Source organism: Lampris incognitus, chromosome 9 (genome assembly GCF_029633865.1).
Source record: "Lampris incognitus isolate fLamInc1 chromosome 9, fLamInc1.hap2, whole genome shotgun sequence".
Classification (NCBI taxonomy): Eukaryota; Metazoa; Chordata; class Actinopteri; order Lampriformes; family Lampridae; genus Lampris; species Lampris incognitus.
In genome coordinates, this window is record NC_079219.1 from 49222269 (window position 1) to 49247913 (window position 25645).

At 41.6% G+C, this 25645-nt stretch overlaps 1 protein-coding gene across 1 annotated transcript; it reads left to right on the forward strand.

The window, feature by feature from the left end:
- The first annotated feature begins 508 nt into the window (after positions 1-508).
- Positions 509-25645, forward strand: otud7b (OTU deubiquitinase 7B). Its single transcript, XM_056286726.1, has 11 exons — positions 509-623; positions 1335-1505; positions 2078-2305; positions 2776-2877; positions 4745-4872; positions 5306-5412; positions 8347-8474; positions 9170-9319; positions 20379-20493; positions 22255-22333; positions 24170-25645. Exons 1-11 carry the CDS (start codon positions 539-541, stop codon positions 25643-25645), a joined length of 2769 nt encoding a protein of 922 aa, XP_056142701.1. The 5' UTR covers positions 509-538.

Here is a 25645-nt window from a genome sequence, read left to right on the forward strand (position 1 = left end):
CAAACACCAGTGCTTTGTGCTAGCTAACCTGCACATATTGTCACATGAGTTTAACTGTGATCCCATGCAAATATGAGCATCTACTTTTTTGTGAAACTTGTTGATGGCATGGGCAGAATCTGTCGTCTTGGGTGGGACATGTGACAAGAAGGGTCAATGGTTGGCAGGTGCCCTCGATAAAAGGGGCTAGGAAATGAAAAGCTTGGTGAACGAGGTCATGGGGTCATTATATCTGTCAAATTTGTTGTTTTACTGGTTGAACCCTAAAAAAAAGCCTTTAATTTCTTGTCTCAAGCTTCTGTAACACCTTTCTATCAAAATGTGTCCATGTTTTGTCAATTTGATGTGGAATGAGGGTTTAATCTTGTTTTGTCTTTGCTGTCTCTCCAGGTGCAGCTGGAAATCTAGCGTGGGGTAAAGAACCGTTCCCTTCCCCCTTCCTTCTGATTGTCTGATCCTGTTTCAGGGGGAACGGATCCCCTGTATTTATTTCCCTGCCGCCCTGATGCCCCCCATTGCCCTCTAAATTCATGATCACATGACTGTGGATATGGACGCGGTCCTGTCCGACTTTGTCCGATCCACTGGAGCTGAACCGGGACTGGCTAGAGACCTTCTGGAGGGTGAGTTGCAAAGTATTTAGGGACTTCATTATGCCATTGTTGTTTTGGTGGTGGTGGTGGTGAAGGGACACATTTTTGTAAAAGTATGTTGATTTGTTTTTTTTCCCCCTAGAAAAAAAAGTTGTGATTGTTGTCCCTATTAATTGATAATTTTTTGGCATTGTAACTTTTTTCCATGTCAAACAAATGTGAAAAACAAATCAATATTGCAGTTGTTTGTTTTGCAATGCGATAGCAATATATGGTGAGGCTTCCAGTTTTCAGGTTGCACCTGTAGTATCCATGCCTCACCCACTGTTTAATGAGTGTCGCTTTATCAGATAGGGGGAGAGGTGACTGTCTTCTGACTCCAAATCTCAGGTTTGTTAAGAATTTCACACACCAACTGAAAGTAAGAACAGCTCAGACCTAACCTGGTTCTCGTTGCCTAGCAGCAACACCAGTTGCAGATACATAAGCATATGTGGTTAAAATATTATGCATGCAGCCTGCCACTGTGAGCCACTGATCCAAGACTAGTTCAATATTCTGAGAATGTGCCAGTGGCCTTTTGCATAAGATGAGAGAGCCCAAGGCTTTGTTGGCTTGTGGTAAATATTTAAACTCATAAAGGAATTTTTGGACCGTTCCGCTTCGTGAAGAATCTAGGCCATTCTGTCAGGTTGGACACATTGGCTCACATGGGTGCTGTTCTCGTTCCTCTGTCTGCAGGCAAGAACTGGGATTTCACTGCTGCCCTCAGCGACTTTGAGCAGCTGCGGCAGGTGCATGCTGGGAACCTGCCATACTCGTTTGCTGAAGAGAGAACTTACCCTCCCCCTGATAGGGAGGTGGCTAGGGTGGGACGGCCCCTTCTCCACCGCCAAGATGAGGTGGTGCAAGGTGAGGCTAGAGGTCATGTGTTTTTGTCCCCAGGTGTGGCTGCAGTAATTTAGTTTGACAGATACATCAGGATAAAGTACTGGTCACAACAAAGTGTATTCATTCTGTTAAAAAAGACTAATGTGAACACACTTGTTAAATTCCTTCATACACTTATTTCTGGTAATATTTTGTTTCCTTGCCATGTTAAATGTCACATGTCACTGTATTAATTTTATTCTTTTTGACCTGGCCAAGATCCACTTTGTATAAAAACATTGTCAGTGAAAAGCTGGGTAGACTTCTACTTCTACTGGCCTTAATAATTCCCAGACTTGTTTGGCTAAGCATGTATAAATAGACTCTATTTGATTCTGTTTGATCATTTGTATCAACAAGTTAAGGAGCATTCTACATACTCTGAATCTTACGGATAGGAATCCAGCTCAACTATCAGTGTGTTGCACATTATTTCTGTCCCATCTGTCCTGTTCCTCTCCAGTGTGTTCTGTGAAAAGAAACAGCAGAAGCACCTCCTCAACAAATCTCATGCTTCTCCTTTCTTTTTCTCTGTTGTCATTGTCTGTCTGCAGCTACAGAAAAGCGTCTGTCAAGGGGCATCTCCCATGCCAGCTCCACCATTGTGTCCCTGGCCCGGTCTCATGTCTCTAGCACGGGCGCTAGCAGCAGTGAGCTCCTTCTGGACACACCACTCTGCACTTTCCAACTACCAGACCTCACTGTGTACCGGGATGACTTCCGGGGTTTCATTGAAAGGGACCTTATCGAACAGTCTATGATGGTGTCCTTGGAACAAGCTGGTGAGCGGAGCTGACTACCAATGCCACATCTGTTGCAGTCAATCTAAGTCAAGGAGTTTTTGCATACTTTGTTAGTTTGAAGGGTTCCATTTTGGGGAGGAGCAGTTGGTTCATTTCAAAAATGAATGTCCACCATTTCAACAAAATTATATTTACGCTTACCAAATGGCTACTGAAATAAAAATAAAACCTGTCTGATATGGCAGATATGTTGGTGCCAATTAAGACTTTTGTGCCAAATGCTGATATGGCAGAACAAGTTCATTAACACCTTTTAACATGCAAGACAAAAATGTCGGGTGACCGTTTCTCATTAAAGAGAATACAGAGGTCTGGCTGCATAACAGCACCCATGTCACTCTCTTCTCTTTTTTTTTTCCAAAAGGAAAGGGCACAAGTTATTTTGGATTCTTGCTGGGAAATATTTTTATTCCAAATATTCACGTCACGTCTTTCCTATTTTCCCGTAGGGCGACTAAACTGGTGGACGCGGGTGGGACCTAACTGCCAGAGTCTGTTACCTCTGGCAACCAGCGGGGATGGAAATTGCCTGTTACACGCAGCCTCGCTTGGTGAGCATCACAGATGTTTCAAACAAGACCCCAGTACGCTGCAAGTTCACATTCCATTAGCATTCATTATAAGAGCCTCATTGTTTGCTCAAGAGCTAATTGCACTTTACCATGTTGTAGTGTAATTTCACTTAGCAGTGAAGTGAACAACCCACAGAGGAGCCCTAGCCCGGAAAATTAATCAGGCTCTCACTGTTGTGCAGGCATTCTTCCAAGCCTTGTAATACATCTCGCATATAGCAGATTTTGAAGTAATATTTATCTTCCTAATCAGTTCACACTGGGATGTACTCCCGAATTAGGGCTGTAGACCACAACCAAGCCACAGCCATTCCCAGCCCCTCTTTGCTGCCTTTAACATATTTACATTGCCTTTTCTTGAAAGACAACCATTAAGATTAGACAAAGATGGTAATTGCATCCAAACAACAGTATAGTATATCTTATTAATATATCAGAGTTCTCACACTCAGAAAATTTATTAGGGAAACACATTATGTTCCCCTGCCTACAGCCAATTGCTGCTTTTTGATGGAGGGGCTGTCATGTACCTAACCATGACTACACTGAAGCACAGAGTCAACAGGAGAAGGCAGATGCCAGAATTTCTTTTTTTTTTTTTCCATTATTTGGTTGTTTTACGCTGTGCATACTAAGCATGTGATTGGTATTATTGGCCCCCACCTACTTCCTAAAACACTCCCAGTATGAAATGGTATGAACATTTCTTATCACGATTATAGTTAGCAAAATTATCTTGGTTATCAGTATTATTGCAGTATTGTTAAGATGTGCTGAATGTGTTTGAAAAGTACTGATATGCGCTCTGAAATCATTTCACCAAGTTTGATATTGAAAACCACAAATAAAGTTAGCAGCATTATGTACTTTTTGTTCGCATAAACATTAAAATAATAACCTAGCCTTATGTAAACATATGAAAACCATATCAAATGTGTTTTAACATTAAAGATGGCACCATGTGGAGGTGAGAAGGAATTGCACTTTATGCACATTGCGGATAAGAAAATGGCAACCAAAAAGATATATCTTCACATTCTGTGCTCTAATAATGAGATATAATCTTTTACAGATGTTGCAGCTCTGGTCGTGCCTGACCAGAAGTGCTCGTAAGGGCAGTTTCATTGTTTCATACATTGCTGTTGGGGGGCTTTTCTGTTGTTCAGCCCAACTCTGTGATTTAGCTTGCTAAAGAAGCGATTTTTTTTTGTTTTTTGTTTTGTTTTGTTGATAAAACGTTTCCCTCGTGAAAATTTGAATGAACACCTTAAGTAGGCAAATCAAATAGTCGTATAAAATCAACACCGCCATTATAAGCAAAGCAATGTGCACGTAAGAACAACACAACCACATGTAAACAAATCTCCGCCGGAGCGCTGTCACTAATTTCCGCCATGTTTTCATTGACGCAAAACAAACCCACGTTGTATGCTGCACCTGTGCCCCTGGTTCCACACTCTAGTTCAGCTGGTGGCAGTAATGCACCTCTAAGCTGGTTTGCCAACTGCCAGTAAACACTAAATAAGAGGAAGAAGCCCTGCATCTGGGAGACTGTTGCTAACTTTGGTTGATGCGGGACAGTATTTACCATGAGTTTTTAAAGCACATAATCAAACACAGTTTTAATTGGAATTTGAAACGGTAATACTAACCGTGGGGAATTTTACCGTGGTTCACCGTGAAACCAGTAACCTTTTCATCTCTGCTCCCAAAGCTCCTTGAACTCCAAAATGTCTTGGAGGGTAGAGAGAAACAAAGGGTCAATGTCAACCACTTTGACGTCAATAACTGCCCACTTGCCTTTTCATTGAGCGTGAGGTGTTAACGAAGGTTCTGTCCAATGCAGGTATGTGGGGCTTCCATGACCGGGACTTGATGCTACGGAAATCCCTGTATGCGCTGATGGACCATGGCCAGGAGAGGGAGGCACTGAAGCGCAGATGGAGGTGGCAGCAGACTCAGCAGAACAAAGAAGTCAGTAATTAAGGGGGCTACAGAACGATGATTGTGACATTAAAAGGGAAGGTCATTCATTTGATACCCCAGACTGGTTTAAATAATATCTACGGAGAAAGTGGATGAATTATGCTGTACAAGTTTCAGTTAGAACTATTCACTGTCTAAATTGTTGGATGACTGATGGCACTAGGCCACTCCCCAGTATGATTGAGTCACTGTCTTAATATGAATTAGCAAAATCTTGCAAGAACCAAAGAAAAACCACAATCATTCCATCAAGGAATTAAAACGCATTCATGTGGATTGTCTGACTGCAGTGCACAAAACACACGAGTTCCTCTTGATATAAGTTAAATTGCATTACCTTCTCACCAAGAGTCAGCCATCTGATAAGCTGGCATTGTGATGTTTGGCTTTCTCTCTTTAAATGGTTTTCTCCTCCCCTTAGTCTGGCCTGGTGTACACAGAGGAGGAGTGGCAGAAGGAGTGGAATGAGCTTTTGAAGCTTGCATCCAGCGAACCCAGAATCCACTACAGCACCAATGGCACCAACGGGTAATGTCTGGGTCTGACAATAGAGGGATTGTTCTCCCACAGCTAGTCACACTCGTGCTGTTATTTGCAGAGAAACAAAAAGAGATAGTATTAGGGATTGACTGCAACTGATGGTTTTAGTCTGTTGCTTACCGCAACAAATCAATAGGCACTTGTTTGATTTTGTTGCCTCACATAAACTGAGTGTTTGATGTCTTATTTACGAAGCTACATAACGCTTACATTAACCGCTTCTAGAAGGAAGGCAGGCATCTGCCAGTGTTGCTCCCTGGGAATGTTTCTGGGCTCTTGCATTCTGCCCATACCAAAGTCAGTAATCACCATATCCTTTTGTCTCTGTTCAAGTTAAGGTTTCCAGTGAGGTCAAGGTGAGGTTTAGGTCCACAGTCAAGATTTACAGACATGCTCAAATTTGTCGGTACCATTCCACAGAAAAATGAAGAATGCACAATTTTCTCTGAAATAACTTGAAACTGACAAAAGTAATTGGACTTCACCATTGTTTATTCACTATTTCATAGAAATCCGACTTTGATTTTGATTTTGATTTTTTTTATTCAATATAATATTGTAAATAATAAAACAAATTAAAATTGCATGGACAAAAATGATGGTATCCTGAACCGAATATTTTGTTGCACAACCTTTAGAGGCAATCACTGCAATCAGAGGTTTTCTGTAGCTCTCAGTGAGACTTCTGCACCTGTTAATTGGTATTTTGGCCCACTTTTCCTGAGCAAACTGCTGCAGATGTCTCAAGTTTGATCGGCACTTTCTCCAGACAGCAAGTTTCAGCTCTTTCCATAGATGTTGGATAGGATTCAGATCAGGACTCATAGAAGGCCACTTTATAATAGTCAGTTGTTTTGTTCTTATCCATTCTTGCGTGCTTTTCGCTCTGTGTTTTGGGTCATTATCCAGTTGGAGGACCCATGACCTGTATCTGAGACAGAGCTTTCTGACACTAGGCAGTACATTTCACAACAGAAGGCCTTGAAAGTTTAGGTTTACTTGTCCCTTGCACAGATTCAAGGCACCCTGTGCTAGGCGCAGCAAAGCAGCCCCAAAACATAACCGAGCCTCCTCCATGTTTCAATGTAGGTATGGTGTTCTTTTTTGTCTGTGAACATAGAGCTGATGTAATTTGCCAAGAATCTCCAGTTTTGACTCATCTGTCCAAAGGACATAGTCCCAGAAGGATTTTGGCATGTCAATATGCATTTTAGCAAATTCCAGTCTGGATTTTTTATATTTTTCTTTCAAAAGTAGAGTCCTTCTGGGTCTTCTTCCACGGAGCCCACTTTCACTCAAAAAGCAACCGATGGGTCCGCGGTGGTGTAGCGGTCTAAGCATCGGCTTTGTGTCGATGCAGTTGCTCACTGGGGACTGGGGTTCGCGCCCCGGTCTCGTCAGATCCGACTATGGCCGGACTCGATGAAGCAGCAATCATTGGCAACGCTGTCTTTAGGAGGGGGGCGGAGTCGGTTTGTGTTCGTCACGTGAATGCGTCTCTGTGTGTGTCGGAAAAAACAGTGGTTCGGCCTGGAGTCGCCTTGTCACGAAAATGGGGAGGCGGTCTCCTTCGAGACTGCCGGCCGGAGAGATGCAGTTGGCGAACGCATGCAGTACGAGGGTGGGTGTTTGAATTAAAATAGGGATCGATTGGCCACTAAATGGGAGAAAAAAGGGTAAATTTATATTAAAAAAAAAAGCAACCGATGGTGCGATCAGAAACTGATGTACCTTCACCTTGGAGTTCAGCTTGTATCTCTTTGGCTGTTATCCTTGATTCTTTTTGTACCATTCACACTATCCTTCTGTTCAATCTGGGGTCAATTTTCCTCTTGCGGCCGCGCCCAGGGAGGTTAGATACAGTTCCATGGACCTTAAACATCTTAATAATATTTGCAATTGTTGTCACAGGAACATCAAGCTGCTTGGAGATGGTCTTGTAGCCTTTACCTTTAACATGCCTGTCTTATTATTTTCTTTCTGGTCTCCTCAGACATCTCTCTCCTTTGCTTTCTAGTCTGTTTGGTGTGGTACATACAATGATACGAAACAGCACAGTGACTACTTTTCTCCATTTAAATAGGCTGAATGTCTGATTACGAAGTTGGAGACGTGTGATACTAATTCAAGAAACTAATTAGTTTGAAATATCGTTATAATCCAATCATATGTTATTTTTTTCTAAGGGGTACCAAAAAATGTGTGCAGGCCATTTCTGTGTCCCATACACGGCACAACCCTGGGAGTACCCATTTATTCATTTATTTGCACACCGAACAGAACTAACAACACAATGATTCCCCCCCCCCCCCCCCCCCCCGAGGTCACTACAGCCACATTAGTCTGAGTCATGGTCCTACAGTCAGTCAGTCAGTAACAGTCTTCTACTTAGTCTAATATATTTTTCCCACTGGCCAAAAAATCCCCTAATGTCCGCCTTTGGTCAATGTAAAAAGGTGGATGTTAGCAGGGTTTTTTGGCCTGTGGGAAAAGGGTATAAGTCGAACCCCCAAACAAACAACACAACAATAAGCACAACATGAACACAGTATCACTAAAACACAATTTTAACATGAACGTTAACAGTCCCATCAGCCCTTGCTCTCCCCCAGTACAGAACCACCGACAGTCAGCGTGACTGCCTCCCCCGGTTGCTACAGTATCTTTGTAGAATAAGCAATAAGTCATCTCTTTTCACAGGGTCTCAACTTTATTTATTGTATGACATACCAAAGGCATGCAAGTATACATGACAAAATAGCTTTTAATTTCATCACTTTTCAGGAGGCATTAAGCATTATTTCAATGGCGCTGTAAGAGTGCCAACAAATTTGAGCATGTCTGTAAGAGTAAATTAGAGCTGAGCTCCAGCATTGTAGCTTGTTTACAAAGTGAACCCCGTCTCTGTCCATCTGTTGGCAGGCCAGAGTCCTCAGACGAACCGGTGTATGAGAGCTTAGAGGAGTTCCATGTCTTTGTCCTGGCCCATGTCCTCAGAAGACCCATAGTAGTGGTGGCTGACACCATGCTCAGGGACTCTGGAGGAGAGGGTGAGTCTATCTGAAACGTAGTACTTGTCAGTACTGGTTGAAATATATTTACATTTAAAGGGTTTTTACATATACTGTCAGTGTCTGCTGTTGTAGGCTTTTGGATGTCCCAGATGGTTGTTGTTAGTTTCATAGTACAATGTAGTGGGTGCTAGAAAGTTTAGAACTTAACAGGTAAGCATGTGCAAGTCTATTACTAGGAGTTCAATTGATTGTGAACTTACCTAACCCAAAATTGTGCGGATGAAGTAAACAACACCCGTCAGGTTCTTAAAGTTGATTAAAACGAACAATTGAAATTACTCCAAGATAGTAGTTAGACCCAGTTCATCTACTTCATTTACTTTACAAACACATGCATACACACACACAAATATTTGTTCTACAGCACTCCTCCAAAAGCAACAGTGTAAGGCAATTTGTTTGAAAAATAGCGGCGGCTGTCAATTTGCCTTAAAAAAAAGTAGTTGTATGTAGGGCTGACTAATATGCTGCATCCACAGGGGATTAGTTGAAAATTGGTCCTTGGTGTAATTTTTTCTCCCACAAGACAAAGGATCGATTGATTTATTGATAATAAGAGTTCAGCTGAAAGCTCTTAATGAATTGGGCTCCGTTCCTCCTGGTGCCCTTTAGCTGCTTAGCTGTAGCACTAAGGTCATGCCCTCATTACTCCTCTCTCCTCCTCTCCCCAGCCTTTGCTCCCATCCCATTTGGAGGCATCTACCTGCCGCTAGAGGTTCCTGCTAACAAGTGCCATCGCTCCCCCCTGGTCTTGGCCTACGATCAGGCTCACTTCTCTGCCCTGGTCTCTATGGAGCAGAAAGACGGCTCCAAAGAGCAAGGTAATGTCATAAATAATCATTCATCATCAGTAGCTGCATCTGGAAGGTTTTAATTGCCACTATACAATCAAACCATTTCCAAGCTCCTCTTTGCGGTATGTCAAGTAAGGATATTTTGGCTGAGAATTTATTTTTGGATTTGCTTTGCTTGGGGAAAATTAGCCATTCTTAACACTAGAACTACCAAGATGGTCATTATGACCATTTTGGATTTTCAAAGTTTAATAACTTTGTGGGGGAAAAAAGACGCAGCCCTGCCGCCCCCTGAATGCTCCTAAAATTGCATATATTTGCATTAAAATTAGTTTTAGATCAATTGCTAAAAAAAAAGTTGCGATAAGATCTACCTAAAACGACCACGAGCAGTCAAAATGTCCGCTTGTAATTTGCACGTGATCGTGCCCGTCATGTCACTATCTATGACGTGTGTAAGTCAAACAGTTTCTTTCGTGAAGTTCATTTCTCTGTCCTAGAAACACACCAGCGTTCTCCAGTGCAGAGAAATAGTCTAAACTTGATTTGTGATTATTACCAACATATCTGGTTACAGACGCCATTTCAGACGCACCATGACTACCACCGAGGCGTTGCAATATTTACAGACGTTAGACAGCGGCTGTTTTAAATTGTTTGAAAAATGGTATTAAAATGTTAATTTTGGTGTCAGTTTCTTAACAGACATACTAAAATTTGTAATGCATTAATATATCTCAACTGGGTATTTATCTTGACAGAATATAGAATTACAGTCGTTTTATTAGTTTTTAAGTTCCAGCTGTTGTTTGGGACTGTTTTAATCAGAATCAAAATTCATCCCCGAGGGGAAATTGGGTATATTTCAATATTTATTTTCAGTACTTTTTTTTACATTTCACATTTTATACGCCTTGTTATGTTTTTTAGATTAGCAATATGTGTTTTCCGTTTTGTTTTTCAGGTAATATTTTCACTTTTTCAATTTTGCTATTCAAGTTCGACCATGTCTCTCCGAAGTTTAAATTTTTTAAAAATAGTATTATAGTTGTTAAAATGTTAATTTTGGTGTCAGTCATTTCCTAAAAGACATACTAACATATGCAATGCATTAATATCTCAAGTGGGTATTTATCTTGACGAATATAGAGTTTAAAAACCGGCAGTCATGTTGACCGCCCGTGGTTGTTTTAGGTAGGAGTGAAATCCCCATCGTTCTAGTGTTAAACTTTATTACAAACTTGTTTTGTATTGGTTTGCTTACAAATTAAAGTAAACTAACTAGACCTTTGAAAACATGTTTAGCTGTCATACGTGGCCCTGATTTACAATTTCCACTTTTAAGTGTTAGGCTGACAGTCACATTAGAGGAAATGACACTAGTGTAGATGGTAGAATAATCTTAATACTTTAGAGCCCCAATGTTAAACAGTGATGACTCCCAAGAGTCAGGACCGCAGCATCCTGATTATTTAATACAGGCAACTTGGTTTGTATATTATCTTAACAGGATGGTGTATTTGGCTCTTGGGTATGCAGGTTAATCACATCTCTTACCATTATTATCGGACATTGACAGTACATTAGAAACACATTTTCCTATGACCTTAGAATGTTAAGTGATGACCTTTTGACAATTTGAAGTACAAAACGTCAGTAGCTCACACAGCCAGTCATGGATCCTGTACTATCCTGGACGTGTAGTATTACATACCTAGAGCGAGCTCTAGGCTCCAGGTGTTTTACCTGTCCAGGTAGTCTATATAAAGAAGAAGAAGATGGGTGTGTCTGTTCTCCCTCTCATTTTGTTTGTTGAAGCTGCCAAGGACAAGTAAAGCTAAAGAAAAGCTACTTCTGGAGTCCTGAGTCCTCACTGATGTTTTTTTAGATACACTATGTTACATTCGCAACAAGGATAATCTGGAGATAATCAGCAACCTGGCCAATGTGCACTGACCGAGTGATTGATTGCTTGATAGCTGAAGACTTCAGCAGGACAAAATACTTAATGAAGGGGGAAAGATGCTTGTAGGTGAGATGGAAACAACTGGAACGCTGCCACCATTTGATTCAAAAGTGCAAGCATGGGAGGAATACTGTGAAATTATGGAACGGTTCTTTACTGCACATGTCATTGAGGATAAAGATAAGAAGAAATCCATATTGCTCAGTGTGGTGGGTGCACAAGCATACAGTCTGATGAGAAACCTCCTAAGTCCAACAAAGCCTGGAGATAAGACCTTTGCACAGTTGGTAACTTTATTAAAAAGCTACTTTAACCTCAAACCAAGTAAAATCATCCAGAGATTTAAGTCTGACTCCTGCATAAGTTAGCCCACTGAATCTGTTGCAGAATTAAGGAAACTAGCATAAGATTGTAGTTATGGAGAGACACTGGCTCAGATGTTACGAGACAGGCTGGTATGTGGAATAAATGATGACCAAATGCAGAAGAAATTATTGTCAGAGACGAATCTCACATTTGATCATGCCCTGTCTCAAGCCCAAGCCATGGAATCGGCAAACAAACATGTACAGGACTTACAGACAAAAGCAGGAGCTATGTCACATAATGCAGTGAGGAGTAGTGGGTCAGAGAGCACTGGACAGAAGAAGAGAGCCGTCTAAGTGCTGGCGATGGTAATAAAGACTTACTGCTGCAAAGGGAAACATGCACCCACTGACTGTCGTTTAAAAAAGGAAAAAATGTTATGCATGTGGAAATGACTGGACACAGCCAGAGCATGTCACAATAAGAAAAGGGCAAATGCTGAAAATAGGGCTGACAGAAGACCCCGAGAGAGAGACACTTCACACAGGAGTGCAGTGCAGTGCACACTATTGTTTTCACAGATTGGCCGAGGGAAGTGATACCTCTGATGAGGAACAAGTGTTTTCATTATACATTGTCCGAGGTGAAGATGATGATGAGAGAGGGCCACCCTATATAGTGTGCATGGGTGTAAATGGGGAACCAGTGACATTTGAGATTGATACTGGATGCTGTTTCACCATATTAAATGAAAGTACTTTCAAAGAAAAAGTCAAAAATGCTCCTTAATTAAAAAAAAAAATCCACCTTGATTTGAGAACATATACAAGAGAAAAAATACCTGTGCTGGGGAAGAATTGTGTGAAAGTGAAATACTGCCAGCAGGAAAAGATACTGCCCATCGTAGTAGTTAAAGGCTCGTCCCAAACTTATTGGGAAGATGGTGGTTGAAGCATGTTAAACTAGAAAGGACAGAAATAAAGCACATTTACAAACCACCCACAGTCACTGACCCTGCAGCATGTGCTCTCAAAGCATGAGGGAGTATTTAAAAAACTGGGAACCTTTAAAGGTTTTAAAGCCACTATCCCTGTCCCTGCTGATGCTACTCCCTGCTTCTATAGGCTACAGTCCATTCCCTGTGCTATGACGCCTGAAGTTGAGGCTGAGATTGACAGGTTGATAAAAGAGGACATAATCACTCCAGTTAAATGCTGTGACAGGGCAGCTCCTGTCATGCCCTTGATCAAACCTGATGGTGACTGTAGCCTATGTGGAGATTATTATAAATTAACTGTAAACAGAGTCTCCACCTTGGAACAATACTCCATACCGAAAGTCGAGGATTTGATGGCTGTGTTAGCTGGAGGCCAACCATTCACCAAACTTGACATGAGTCATGCATATCAGCAAATACAATGGATGAACAGTCTAACTGATGGACTGGCGGCCTGTCCAGGGTGTCTCCCCGCCTGCCGCCCAGTGACTGCTGGGTTAGGCTCTGGCGTTCCCGCGACCCTAAGTAGGATAAGCGGTTTGGATAATGGATGGATGGATAACATCTAAGAAGTATCTTACTGTGAACACACACAGAGGAATGTTCACATACAACAGGATTCCCTTTGGAGTGTCCTCAGCCCCTGCAATCTTCCAGAGAACCATATAGGGGGTTCTCCAGGGGATACCCCAAGTCACTGTTTATCTGGATGATATCCTGGTTACCGGGACAACCAGAGAGATGCACCTCAGGAACCTGGATGAGGTGTTGACCAGGCTAGAAGATGCTGGTCTCAGTCTAAAGAGAAGCAAATGCACATTGCTTGGTGATGAGGTTCAGTACCTGGGAGTGCACACTGTGGAAGCCAAGGTAAAAGCTGTTGTTGATGCTCCAGCCCCAACTAACGTGACAGAGCTTAAGGCTTACTTGGGCTTGTTGAATTATTACAATCACTTCCTTCCCAACCTTGCTTGTTCCCAACCCAACATTGCTGGCCCTCTTACATTACCTGTTGAGGAAGGATGTAGTCTGGAGATGGAGTGACTGTCAAGACAAAGTCTCCGGGAAGTCCAAAGACTTATTGAAGTCAGCAGATGTTTTAGGGCACTACTCTGGAGATAAGGCTCTAATATTATCCTGTGATGCCTCACCATATGGCATAGGAACTGTACTGTCCCACAAAATGGAAGATGGAACAGAAAAACCAATTGGTTTTGTATCTCGAACCTTGATGCCTGCAGAGAAGAAGTATTCACAGCTGGACAAGGAAGGTTTGGCTGTGATATTTGGAATAAAGAAGTTCCATAAATACATCTATGGCAGGAACTTTACTATAGTAACTCATCACAAGCCCCCGATCTCATTATTCAGTGAGACTAAACCTGTACCTCAGATGGTCTCACCACGTGTGCAGCGTTGGGCTGTATGGCTCAGAGCTTATGAGTGTAACACCCATCTCACGTAGCTATATAGTTTTCACTGCATAACTGTGGTTTGTAGTACGAAGGGCGGGGCCCTGGGTACTTTTAACAAATGGCTACCATGCTAAACTGTGCACAATAAATGAAATTCCTAAGCTAACCCTTTTTCTTTTATACAAAAATGAATTTTAATTGGTGACGGTGCCTCCACTTAGCAGGAATATAGATATACTACTTTTGTTTAATCCTACTAAGAATTATGTTTTAAAGTATTTGTTCCCTAATGAACAATTTCTTTAATCACTATTTATACTTCTAACCCAAAATACACCTTCATGAAATGTAAACATGACACACACAATACTTTAAATGCAAATGAATTTAGTAAATGTAAAAACAAATATCTAAATCAATAATAAAAATAACAATTATTCAAAGGACAAGATACTTCACATCACTTAAATGTATTGACCTTTTGATAATGGGCTTTCTAATTAAATTCCATTTGACTTTAAAACCTTTTCTTATTTCGTTACCTATATACCTCCTATCCAAAGGGCCCACACACACTCTCACACATCCTCAATACTGCAAAAACAAAACAAAAGAATGTCTCTTTTTTTTTTCAAAATAAAACGTTGCAGGCCTGAGTCGATGCTTGGGAGCGTGGTGACCAAAAACAAATGGCTGTTTCACTTGACTACGTCAAGCAGCAAAATAAAATAGCACGTGCATTGATTATTGTTACTCACAGACCATGAGTTGGAAATAGGGCGATGGCTGATGAATGAAGCGAGTCAAGGCGATGAAAACCACGAGTGAAACACAGGCGGGAAATCGTCAACATGTCCGGATGAAGGGAAAAGCTGAGTGGAAGACATCTACTTGTCTTTAAGGTCCAAGGAGTACTTCCTGATCCTCTCATTCTACTGAGTGTACATGACAGTTTTTTTCTCAGTCACTGTACTCGTCATGAAACTCATTACTTTTCATACTGAGTTCAGTTAAGCTTTAGCGGGTTGCTAACATCAATATATGCTAACACACAGTAACATGAGCTGCTACTACAGGAAACACAGGCTATTACGCTAATCGTGACTAGCATGACAATTCTTTACTCAGATATAGCATTGTTACAGAGTGATACAAAACACATACACTGAGATATTTACCTTCGGCAGATTGTACACGTCCTTTACACATTGGAAAACTCTGCATTCACCGGGTAAAGTACATTACGCTCCGCTCTCTCTCTTGGTGTTTTCAGTACGTCCTTCACATAGCTGTCTGCTTGTCGTCTGACTAACCCTCTGAATCGGACCTACGGGTTCAACTTGAGTTTTCCACCCCTCCGCCATTCTGATTGGCTTTTAAGTTGGCAACAACCAATGCAATTAATAAAATATTATGACAGACAACCAAATACTGCCAAAAGTTAGTTTGTGAACTGCCCACGTTTTTCCCCTTGATTTGTATAACCAAACAAACTATTTAAATTTCAATCAACTTTATTGACACTACAATGAACGTAATGCAATGACATTTATCAGCCTATATTGCTTTTCTTTTTCTTTTTTTTTTATTCACATGAACTGTATTAAATATTCATCTTAACTGATTTTAATGAAATACTTTTTAAATTTTATTAAGTCATATATATTTGTCTGAAATGTCAGATTTTAAACGGGGCTACATGAGTATAGCATTGTATACAGGCCTGGAAAACAGCATGCCAATGCAGATGCCCTCAATCGGCTCCCCTTGCCTGAGTCCCTCCCTGCAGAAGGAGAGGATGATCAAGTTCTGATGCTGGATTTGATAGATGATGCACCAGTGACTACAGAACAAGTAAAATATTGGACAGCAAAAGATGTGACGCTGTCACATGTGCATGAGTATATACTAAAAGGATGGCCTTCTACAGTGGCGTCTGTTTTGTACCAAAGCTTGGTACAAAACAGAGATGACCCTAAGCCCCTTCTGTTTGTATGCATCCACAATCGCCCCAATCACATTATTTGAAGTTTCGTCTGGTTCCAACCTTATCTGTTTTGTAAAGTAGTCTCTTATTTGCATGTATCTAAAAAAAATCGTTGTTTTTGAGACTATATTTTGCCTTTAAATCTTGGAAGCTCATAAATTCACCAATTTCTATATCTGTACACATTGCCGTAATGCCTTTTTGTGCCCATTCTTTGAATGTTGGATCAGACACGCCTGGCTTAAACTTCATACGCAGTCATATGCAAACCACCTCAGTGTGTGAACCCCTCCCTTTATTTTTTTTTTTTTTACTATAACATTCCATATTTCTAATGTAAATGCTACTATTGGATTCATAACATGTTTCATTGCCCCTATTAAGTATTTGTCTCCCACCAAAATCTGGGTCTGGTAACCCTGTATCTCCCTTTCAATTTCTTTCCACCGAGATTCATAGTCAGATCTACACCAACACGTCAGCGGTCTGAGTTGGGCTGCATAAAAATATTCCCTAAGTTTTGGTAAAGCCATTCCCCCCTTACTTTTAGGCAGTTTGGAGTGTTGTACATTTTATTCTTGGCTTTTTGCTGTTCCAAATGAATCTAGAGATCATCTTATCCCAGGCTATGAATTTGTTTTGGGGAACATTAATTGGGAAAGATTAGAATAAATACAATAGTTTAGGTAAGATGTTCATTTTAACTGTTTGTATTCTGGCACTGAAGTCTAAAGGGAGGGGAGACCACCTTTCAACGTCCTTTTGGATGTTTTCATCAGTTTTGTTATAATTAGTTTCAAACATGTTGGAAAGTGTTTTAGTTATAGTTACACCAAGATACTTCATTGTTTCAGAGTTCCATTTCAGATTATATGTATCTGATTTGTTGTGATAGAGAATAATTAAATGAAAGAATTTGTGTTTTTCTTATATTAAATTTATACCCTGGATATTGTCCATATATTTCAAGTAGGTTCATTAGGTTTGAGAAACATGCATCTGGTTGTTCAAGAAAAATGATAACATCGTCTGCGAAAAGACTAATATGTTCTTTCCCCCCTATGTTAACACCCTGCAGGTCTTCACTCTGCCGTATTGCTTGTGCTAAGGGTGCGGCATATAAAGCAAAGAGAGTAGGAGAAAGATAACAGCCTTGTCTTGAACCTCTTTGCAGTTGAATCCTATTAGACAGGCTTCCATTTACCTTAATCCTAGCTGTAGGCTCATGATAAATAGTTTTAATACACTGAACTGCATTAGCATTGAAACCAAATCTCTTCAGTACTTCATATAAAAATACCCAACTAACACTATCAAATGCTTTTTCTGCATCCAAACTAACCAGAACTGTACTTGCACCCTTTTTTGAGCATTGTCTACAATATGGAGGGTTCTTCTAATATTGTCCTGTGTTTGGCGCCCTCTAATAAATCCAGTTTGATCTTCACTGATTAGGTCTGCTAGAAATAGCTTTGTGTCAAAATTTAGAATAACACAAACCCCAACACAAAACTTCGTTGAAATGCCTTTAAGCATATATTTCAGAATCAGAATTGTCTTTATTGGCCAAGTGTGTTTGCACATCCAAGGAATTTGACTCTGGTTTAGCGGCTCTCAATGTACTTACACAGAATAATAACACAGCAGTCTTGAGGAATATATACAAGGAGTGACTATATACAGGTGAAACTGTTTCTGTTATTTGTAAACATGAAACAAATAGTGCAAAGAAATGAAGTGTGCAAGGACTGCTGAGATAAATATTAAACAGTAAAAAAAATTACTTTATATACATATAGTAGGTGAAATTTTTAATGTACAGTATACAACCTATTCAGATATACAGTAGTGAGTGAAATATATTGCATATTTGTATTTTAGATTAAAATAAAAATATGTGATTTGTAGGTAGAGTGGGTATTATAGTCTACTACTACTACTGCTCCCGTTAGGGGTCGCCACAGCGCATCATCCGTTTCCATCTCTTCCTGTCCTCTGCGTCTTCCTCTGTCACGCTAAACACCTGCATGTCCTCCCTCACCACATCCATGAACCTCCTCTTTGGCCTTCCTTTTTTCCTCTTGCCTGGCAGCTAGTGTTCCAGGGTTATGAACCAATAACTCACTGTGGCACTGTGCAATAAGTGTGACGGCAAGGGAGGTTAAACTGTTCCTGTGTCTGGTGGTTTTGGTGTACAGTGTTCTGCAACACCTACCAGAGGGGAGAAGTTGGAACAGGTTTTGTCCAGGGTGTGAGGGGTCTGCAGTGATTTGTTTAATTAAAAGAGAACTTTTCAGCATTATCTTAAAACAGAAAGTGCAGGGAGCTCCCAGCAGCAAGAAATAACACAGCCTATCAATTATCCTAGTCAGTTAGTTTTGCTAGACAGCTGGCTAAATTATGGATCAATAAATGAACTTGTTGACATTAACTATCACGTTTAAGTTAGCTCTTCGAGACTCAACATTAGCTTATGTTATTATGACCATCGTCTACCTATCTAACTAAAATGGAAGGAGTCTGTCTGTATGTATGTCTGTCCTAAGGTTGCCACCTTCTGTGTGGAAAAATAAGGGATGCCCTGCAAGCTCCCCACTCCCCGCCGCAAGTCCTACATTCTTCCCCTCTTGATGTAATGGCTTTTTGGGAATCCAATACGCCAATACACACTGTTTGAAGTGCTTTGTTGCAAGACAAAATAACGAAAGCACTTAGAATTACAAGTGTAACAAAAATATTTCTATTATACTTTGGATTTGTAATACTGATTGGTTTGACACAAACAAGACTGAAACGTCACAAGCATAACATTGTGTCCATCCCAAAAAATGGAAACCATCAGTAACTGCAAGTGACTGAGGGTGCTATTTATGACTGTACAAGGCAACCACTGAGTAAGGCCTAATGGCAACGATGACAGCATGACACTGACATGCTTCTCACACAGCACGGAGAATTTGTCAGTCTGTAGCTCACCACTGAAATTAAACTTCTCCACTCCGCTTGTATATCTGGTTTGATTTTACTTGATGTTATATTATTCTCAGCACTTTGCTGGAGTATATATGAAACGGCGTGTACGGAAATACAGGACAAATCACGCCCCCTATTGATTCAATACGGGATGCAGCATTTTATTTCCAATACAGGACAATCCCGTATTATAAGGGACGGGATTTTCTCAACAACCGTTCATCTGATCGACCTCACACTTGGCAGGTGTATTGCTGAGGACGCTAGGAAATGCAGTGTCGAGTGTGAGGTTGTTTAGATGAGCGGTTCTCAAGAAAACTGCAAGTAGTAAAAGTTTTCAGCAAAGTTAGCCATAGTAAATTCTGCTTCTTCACTTCTTGTGGAGTCAGCGAGCAGAAACACAAACAGTGCCACTCTGCCTTTCAACCCACATTGTGGTCAGAGGGAGGATTACACCCATATTCCTTGGAGTGTCGAGTGTGAAGTTGTTTGGATGAACCGGTACTGCACTTGTAACATGTAAAACACCAACTCATATGGGTGGGTAATGTTACGTTCGCAATATGGTAGCTAAAATAAGTTCCAGCTGCACTGGCACCAACAATACGCAAATATATAGCTATTGCTACATAAATAAACTCCATTATTTCGGTATAATTAACTGTATATCACTGTAACAATGTGCATTATTCGGGAATTTTCAGTGGTGTAACTGGGAAACTTGGCATGCTTGTCATCATAGTTCATAAGATAGTGGTGTCTGTGAATGTTCTCATTCATCCAGGTCATGGTTATCCAAAGGAATTGAATCAAGTGCAACTGGACTTGGTATATATCCGTGAAGACGTTTCGCGTCTAGTCTGAAAGGCACGAACTGAGGAAGCCGCTTGGATGAGAGGCGAAACGTCTTCATGGATATATACCAAGTCCAGTTGCACTTGATTCAATTCCTTTGGATATAAGACAGTGGTGTTTTTGCAACTTCAGTGTAGATGATTATGATGTTTATTACAACTTCGGCAATAGCTGCTGCCTTACCCTCAAAACATAACTCCGCTTGCTCACCGGCGCTGCTCCAGTCTGCAAAAGCATTGGTCTGTGCTGTCTGTGGCATAGTAGCCTTCAGTGTTGTGACATGTAACCAATCAGATAGTGCTGTGGGCTGGACATTGCTCAAGACCACAGAGTGGTGACTACAGAGGCGGCTGCATCACAGCCAAAGTAGCACATTTTTAAATTGATTTATTTTATCGGTAATCGGATACAAAAATATCGATTCTAATAATTATAAAAATGTTAAATATCGGAATCGGCCAGGCCAATAATTGGTTGAACCCTAAATTCTAAGCTTAAATTTTTCCTGGATTAGAACGTTGTTGTTTTTTGTTTTTTTTTAAGAAGACTGAAATTCTCTTCTCTTCTCTTCTCTTCATTTATTGCAGTAGTGATTCCTCTCACAGACTCAGAGCACAAGATGCTGCCCGTGCACTTTGCTGTGGACCCAGGGAGGGACTGGGAGTGGGGGAAAGATGACACGGACAATGTGATGTTGGCATGGTAACATCTCTTTGTTTAATTTCCCATATGTTACGGCACATTGATCAGCATTTTTATGTGAAAACAAAGAAGACGCCACATTTTATGAACATTATTGAGATGACATGTTGTAAATAAACATGAACTAAATGAGTTCGCCTGAGACACATACATCCTATTTAAGAGCCAAATAGCTCTGTCATCCACAGACGATGAAGAAAGCCATATTGGCAGTCCGCGGTGGTGTAGCGGTCTAAGCATCGGCTTTGTGTTGATGCAGTTGCCCACTGGGGACCGGGGTTCGCGCCTCGGTCTTGTCAGATCCGACTATGGCTGGACTCGCTGAAGCAGCAATCATTGGCAACGCTGTCTTCGGGAGGGGCGGAGTCGGCTTGTGTTCGTCAAATGAATGCGCCTCTGTGTGTGTCGGAAAAAGCAGTGGTTCGGCCTGGATTCGTCTTGTCACGAAAGTGGCGAGGCGTCTTCTTCGAGACTGCCGGCCAGAGAGATGCAGTTGGCGAACGCATGCAGTACGAGAGTGGGTGTTTGAACTAAAATAGGGATCAATTGGCCACTAAATCGGGAGAAAAAGAGAAAAATCAAAAAAGAAAAAAAAAGCCATATTGGAAACATTCTTTCATAAATACAATTAAAATTTGTTAAAATATTTTTGCTGTTTAGTGTAACATTCTTTTGAATAGATGTTTTATTTAAGGATCACACATCAACTGGTCTGAGTGCAGTAGCCTATCTGTATGGTTAGAACAGGCACATCATTCGCTCATTTTTTTTCCTGCATCTGTCTCTTGGATGTACACATGTGCATGCACACACACAAACGTCTGCCCCCTCAGGCACGAGTGTTCGTGTTAAAGGGATTGATCTCTGACTCCAGATTAGTGGCACTCACTGCCTGACAATGACATTAGCTCTAAATGCCCTCTATGAATGCACCAGGGGAGGGCAGACCAAAATAACAACTCTATAAAAATAACCAGCCAAGCTAGCTTCTTTAGTTGATGATGGCATTCATGTCTTATCCAGATGAAACAGTGGATAAAGATAATATTTGGTGAAAGGTGACATAAAATCTATACATCATGATGGTGAACATGGTGCATGTGATGGCTATAAAACTGTTCCGGTGAGCATTTACATTAACTGTAAAAGTTGGCAGTTTAGTCATTTCACATAACTGATACATTTATGATACATTTATCAGTTAAAATTCGAAATGTAATGCTGTATATAAAATGCCAGCATCCAAAAGTCAAGTGCTTGACAAACCTCATTCTTGTGTTGACCGCACATAATCTGTGATCACTGTCAAAAACTGTTACAAGATTAGTTGATAACTGTTAATATATATATAGAGAAAAAGACATCTTCATTTAAGTATGCCATATCTCAAAGCAATTGACTCATATTCTTGCTGCTTTAATTTCTTATGTAAATTTCACATTAAATGTTACCTGACAACTATTTATTCTCTACACTAACACTCATTGGCACTTTCATGTTACTGACCCTTGTAAATGTTTATAGCTGTCCTCTGGGATATTACATTTACATCTAGGGGTAGAATCCCCCTCACATCCATCACTTCACTCTCCAGTAGACACAGGAATGCCATAAAAATGATCTTAAACCAATACAATAATTATAATTCTCTTTATAATTCAGCCAACATTGAATTGCAGCTGTGACAGAAGGGGACTTTCACTCCCTGCTGAATTTGCTTCTTCTCACTCTCCTCTCTCCACATCTCCCACCTTTTCCCAGTGTGGCTCTCTCGCTGGAAGCCAAGCTCCAGATGTTACACAGCTACATGACAGTCACCTGGCTCCCCTTACCATGTGAGGTAAAGACAAAACCCCACATAACCATCCTGAGTCACCTTTGCCCAGTCTGTGGACTGGAAGGATAGAAGTCCAGCTCAGAGAATAGTCTCGTAGCGGAAAAAAAAGTGTTTGATGTGACTGTGGTCAGTATTATGATTTTTCCCTAACATGTACCTACACAGGCAGCCCAAATGAATTGCAGTGAGAAGTGGGAGAAATTATATTTTAACCTGGGCGCAGCAGCTGGTGGTGGAGCCCCTTTCACTTTACCATTCATTTTACCAGCCAAATACAGTTTTGGAATACCACATGAATTCCTGTTAAATCCTACAATCACTGTATAGATATCAAAGTGACTGATAGAGTAGGCAAACCAGCCATGAATGCTAAGATCCATCAAAAATTGTTTTGTAGCTTGTGTTAATTTTCTGCCCTGATGATAACAGACCTGCCAACATGTACGCATTTTGACATCAAAGTATGCTGACATAAAAGTATGCACAATAAAGGAGACCTTTATTGTGAAGCATATGCAGGAAGTGTTTGATTTTTATTAACATTAGCTTAACCATGGCAAAGTCAATTAGTCAGTAAATATTAACTTTGTGAAAGTTTTCAGTCTTGCTAACATAATTGGTAAATTAAAATTTCTTTCTTGGAGTTGATAATATAGATGACAAACAAAGTATCAATGCCTGTATTGTTTCAGCCACGTTATGTGATAATAAGTCAGGTATGGAATGAAAGGGGTCCGATTCTAATTATTTTAAAGAATAAATCAACAATGACTGACATAGGGCTTAACAATGCTGCTGCACTGATCTCTTTGGGTGTAGCATGTTGCACTGCATGGCCACAGACTAATCAGTGATGCTATGGCAGGGTGTTTTGCCTTTGACCTCTGATGGAAAACTCCTCCAGCAGCAATTTTCTATCCTTTATAAGTCAGTGTTGATTTACCATTTAAATATTGCACCTCTCTGCTGCAATTTACCTAACGCCTATTGTTTTAAAAATTCATTAAACATTTTGCTGTCACTTGAAAGATAACTGCAACAAATGTCTTACGTATCCAAAATGTACGCATATACTGTATTGCTTTTTGTCAGAAAGTCTGTTTGCAGAATTTTCTGTGCTGTGCATATAACAGTAGTGTCTGATTGAGTCTGTTTTACTCTCCCAAAGTGGTATTCCGAAAAAAAATTGTCCAGGGTCTGCGAGAAACAAGTTGGACCATTTTTCTGTTCTTGTTGGCGGGTTACAGTTTTTACTTTAACCGGGTCTTTTTATTTCTTTATTTAAAGGCCACATTTTAAAACAAATACAGATACAATGTCATCGGCAATTTTGCGTACAACACACACTAATGCTAGGAAAGCTATGAAGGCCAACAAGTTTAATGTAACCATGGAAATCATGGTGGCAGCTGAGGTGACTGTATTGAAGTTGCCTTTGAGAAGGCACACTGAAGATTTACAGAAGTAATAGCTTTGGGGCTACATATCTGATTTTTAGAAGGTTTTGTCCTTTGCATTCAGAATAATATTTTATCATTCTGGTCTTGTCATTTTGCCCACTCCCATATTTTGAGCTTCTTCCTTGGGGTTCTAAAACTGTCATATTATACCTTTCGATATCAAATGACTCTAGTGGTATCTTTTTATTTTTATGACACTAAAATCAAACTCTTCAAAAGAATTGCAGTTATTTTTTTGCAGTTTAACTTTTTAGCCTATTGCTGATCTACAGGTATAATGTAGTGATTGACTGTAGCTAGTATTGGAATGGTCTAGTAGGGGCCTGATATATATTCCAGGTTCACAGTCTTGGTTTGTTTTTGCTTTGTGCCCCTCCAGCAAGCTCCACTGGCCCAGCCAGAGTCTCCCACTGCATCTGCAGGAGAGGACGCCCGCACCCCTCCAGACTCTGGAGAGTCTGACAAAGAGTCTGTCAGTAGCAACTCCAATGGCAACGGAGACACTGCTACGGGAGCAACTGTCAACGGAGGCGGGGCATCAACCAAGAACCCTTCCTCTTCCTCATCCAGTTCCTCCAGTAATGGCTCAGCAAGTATGGGGATGGCAGGCAAAGACAAGAGCAAGAAGGACAAAGAGAAGGAGAAGAAGAGGGCTGACTCTGTGGCCAACAAACTGGGCAGCTTTGGTAAGAGCCTTGGCAGTAAACTGAAGAAGAACGTTGGAGGACTAATGACTGGGAAGAATGTGGGACCAGGAGGAGCCAAGCAGGAGAGCGGAGAGAAGAAGAAAGGCTCGTTGAGGGGTAGGAAGGGCAGCAAGGATAGCTCGCCCTCTACCCATACTTCCGAGGATTCTGGGAAAGGCTCGCCCTCCTCGGGCAGCGAGCGGTTAAACGGGACAAGTAGCAGCAGCAGCACAGAGAGCGATCCCTACAAGTACAGCGCTGACGTCAAAGCCAGCTTGGGCATTCTGCGTGCCACCATGCAGGGCGAGAGAAAATTCATCTTTGCTGGTCTTCTCACCACCAGCAACCGCCAGCCCTTCCAGGAGGAGATGATACAGCGTTATCTGGCAGATGCCGAGGAGCGCTTCCGGGCTGAACAGGAACAGCAGCGCCGTGAGGTAGAGAGGAAAGCAGTCACCAACGGCATTCAGCTGCCCAAGAAGGAGACAGGTGTTGGTCCAGAGCTGAGCTATCGCTCCTACGAGAACAAAGAGGAGCCATCTGAGAGCTCTCCGCCCTCTTATAACCATCTTCAGCCAGCTCCCCTCAGCCCCTCCATGTACTCTGGAGTCGTACCTATCCCTCGACCCTCTTTCATAGAACAGCCCCCCGCCTCGGTGCCTATCACTCAGCACCTCCACATGCATGGCTACATGGAGACAAGGCGCCAGCTAGCTGGTGGCTCCCCAGCATCCTCTTATCCTGGCCTGCCCTCATACGCTACTCTCCCCCGCCACTGCCCCACAGCACAGGGTCTTGCCCTCCCCCAGTACAACCACCTGCAAGCCCCCACCTCCCTCACCCCCTCTCGTCTCACCTCTTCCTCCTTCAACTCTTCCTACCCCCCAGAGCACCACCCCCCAGACTACCCTGCTGCTGATCCGGTGGGTGGCAGCTACAGTAATGGGTTCCGGGACACGCGCTCCAGCCTGGACTCTCGGAGTGGGCCACCACCGGTCAGACACTACTCGCTGGGCAGTGCTGGTGGTTTGGCCAATCTGCAGTCCAGCCGCTGCCGGACCCCAAGCTGCACCTACTATGGACACCCAGAGACGGGCAACTACTGCTCCTACTGCTACCGGGAGGAGCTGAAGAGGAGGGAGACAGAACCAGCCATCCACAGGTTCTGA

Bases quoted from the DNA above. Each gene is read 5' to 3' on its own strand.
- otud7b (XM_056286726.1), top strand. From the start codon at position 539: ATGACTGTGGATATGGACGCGGTCCTGTCCGACTTTGTCCGATCCACT. The intron at 624-1,334 runs GTGAGTTGCAAA...CTCTGTCTGCAG, and splicing joins GGCTAGAGACCTTCTGGAGG to GCAAGAACTGGGATTTCACT. The intron at 8,475-9,169 runs GTGAGTCTATCT...TCCTCTCCCCAG, and splicing joins CAGGGACTCTGGAGGAGAGG to CCTTTGCTCCCATCCCATTT.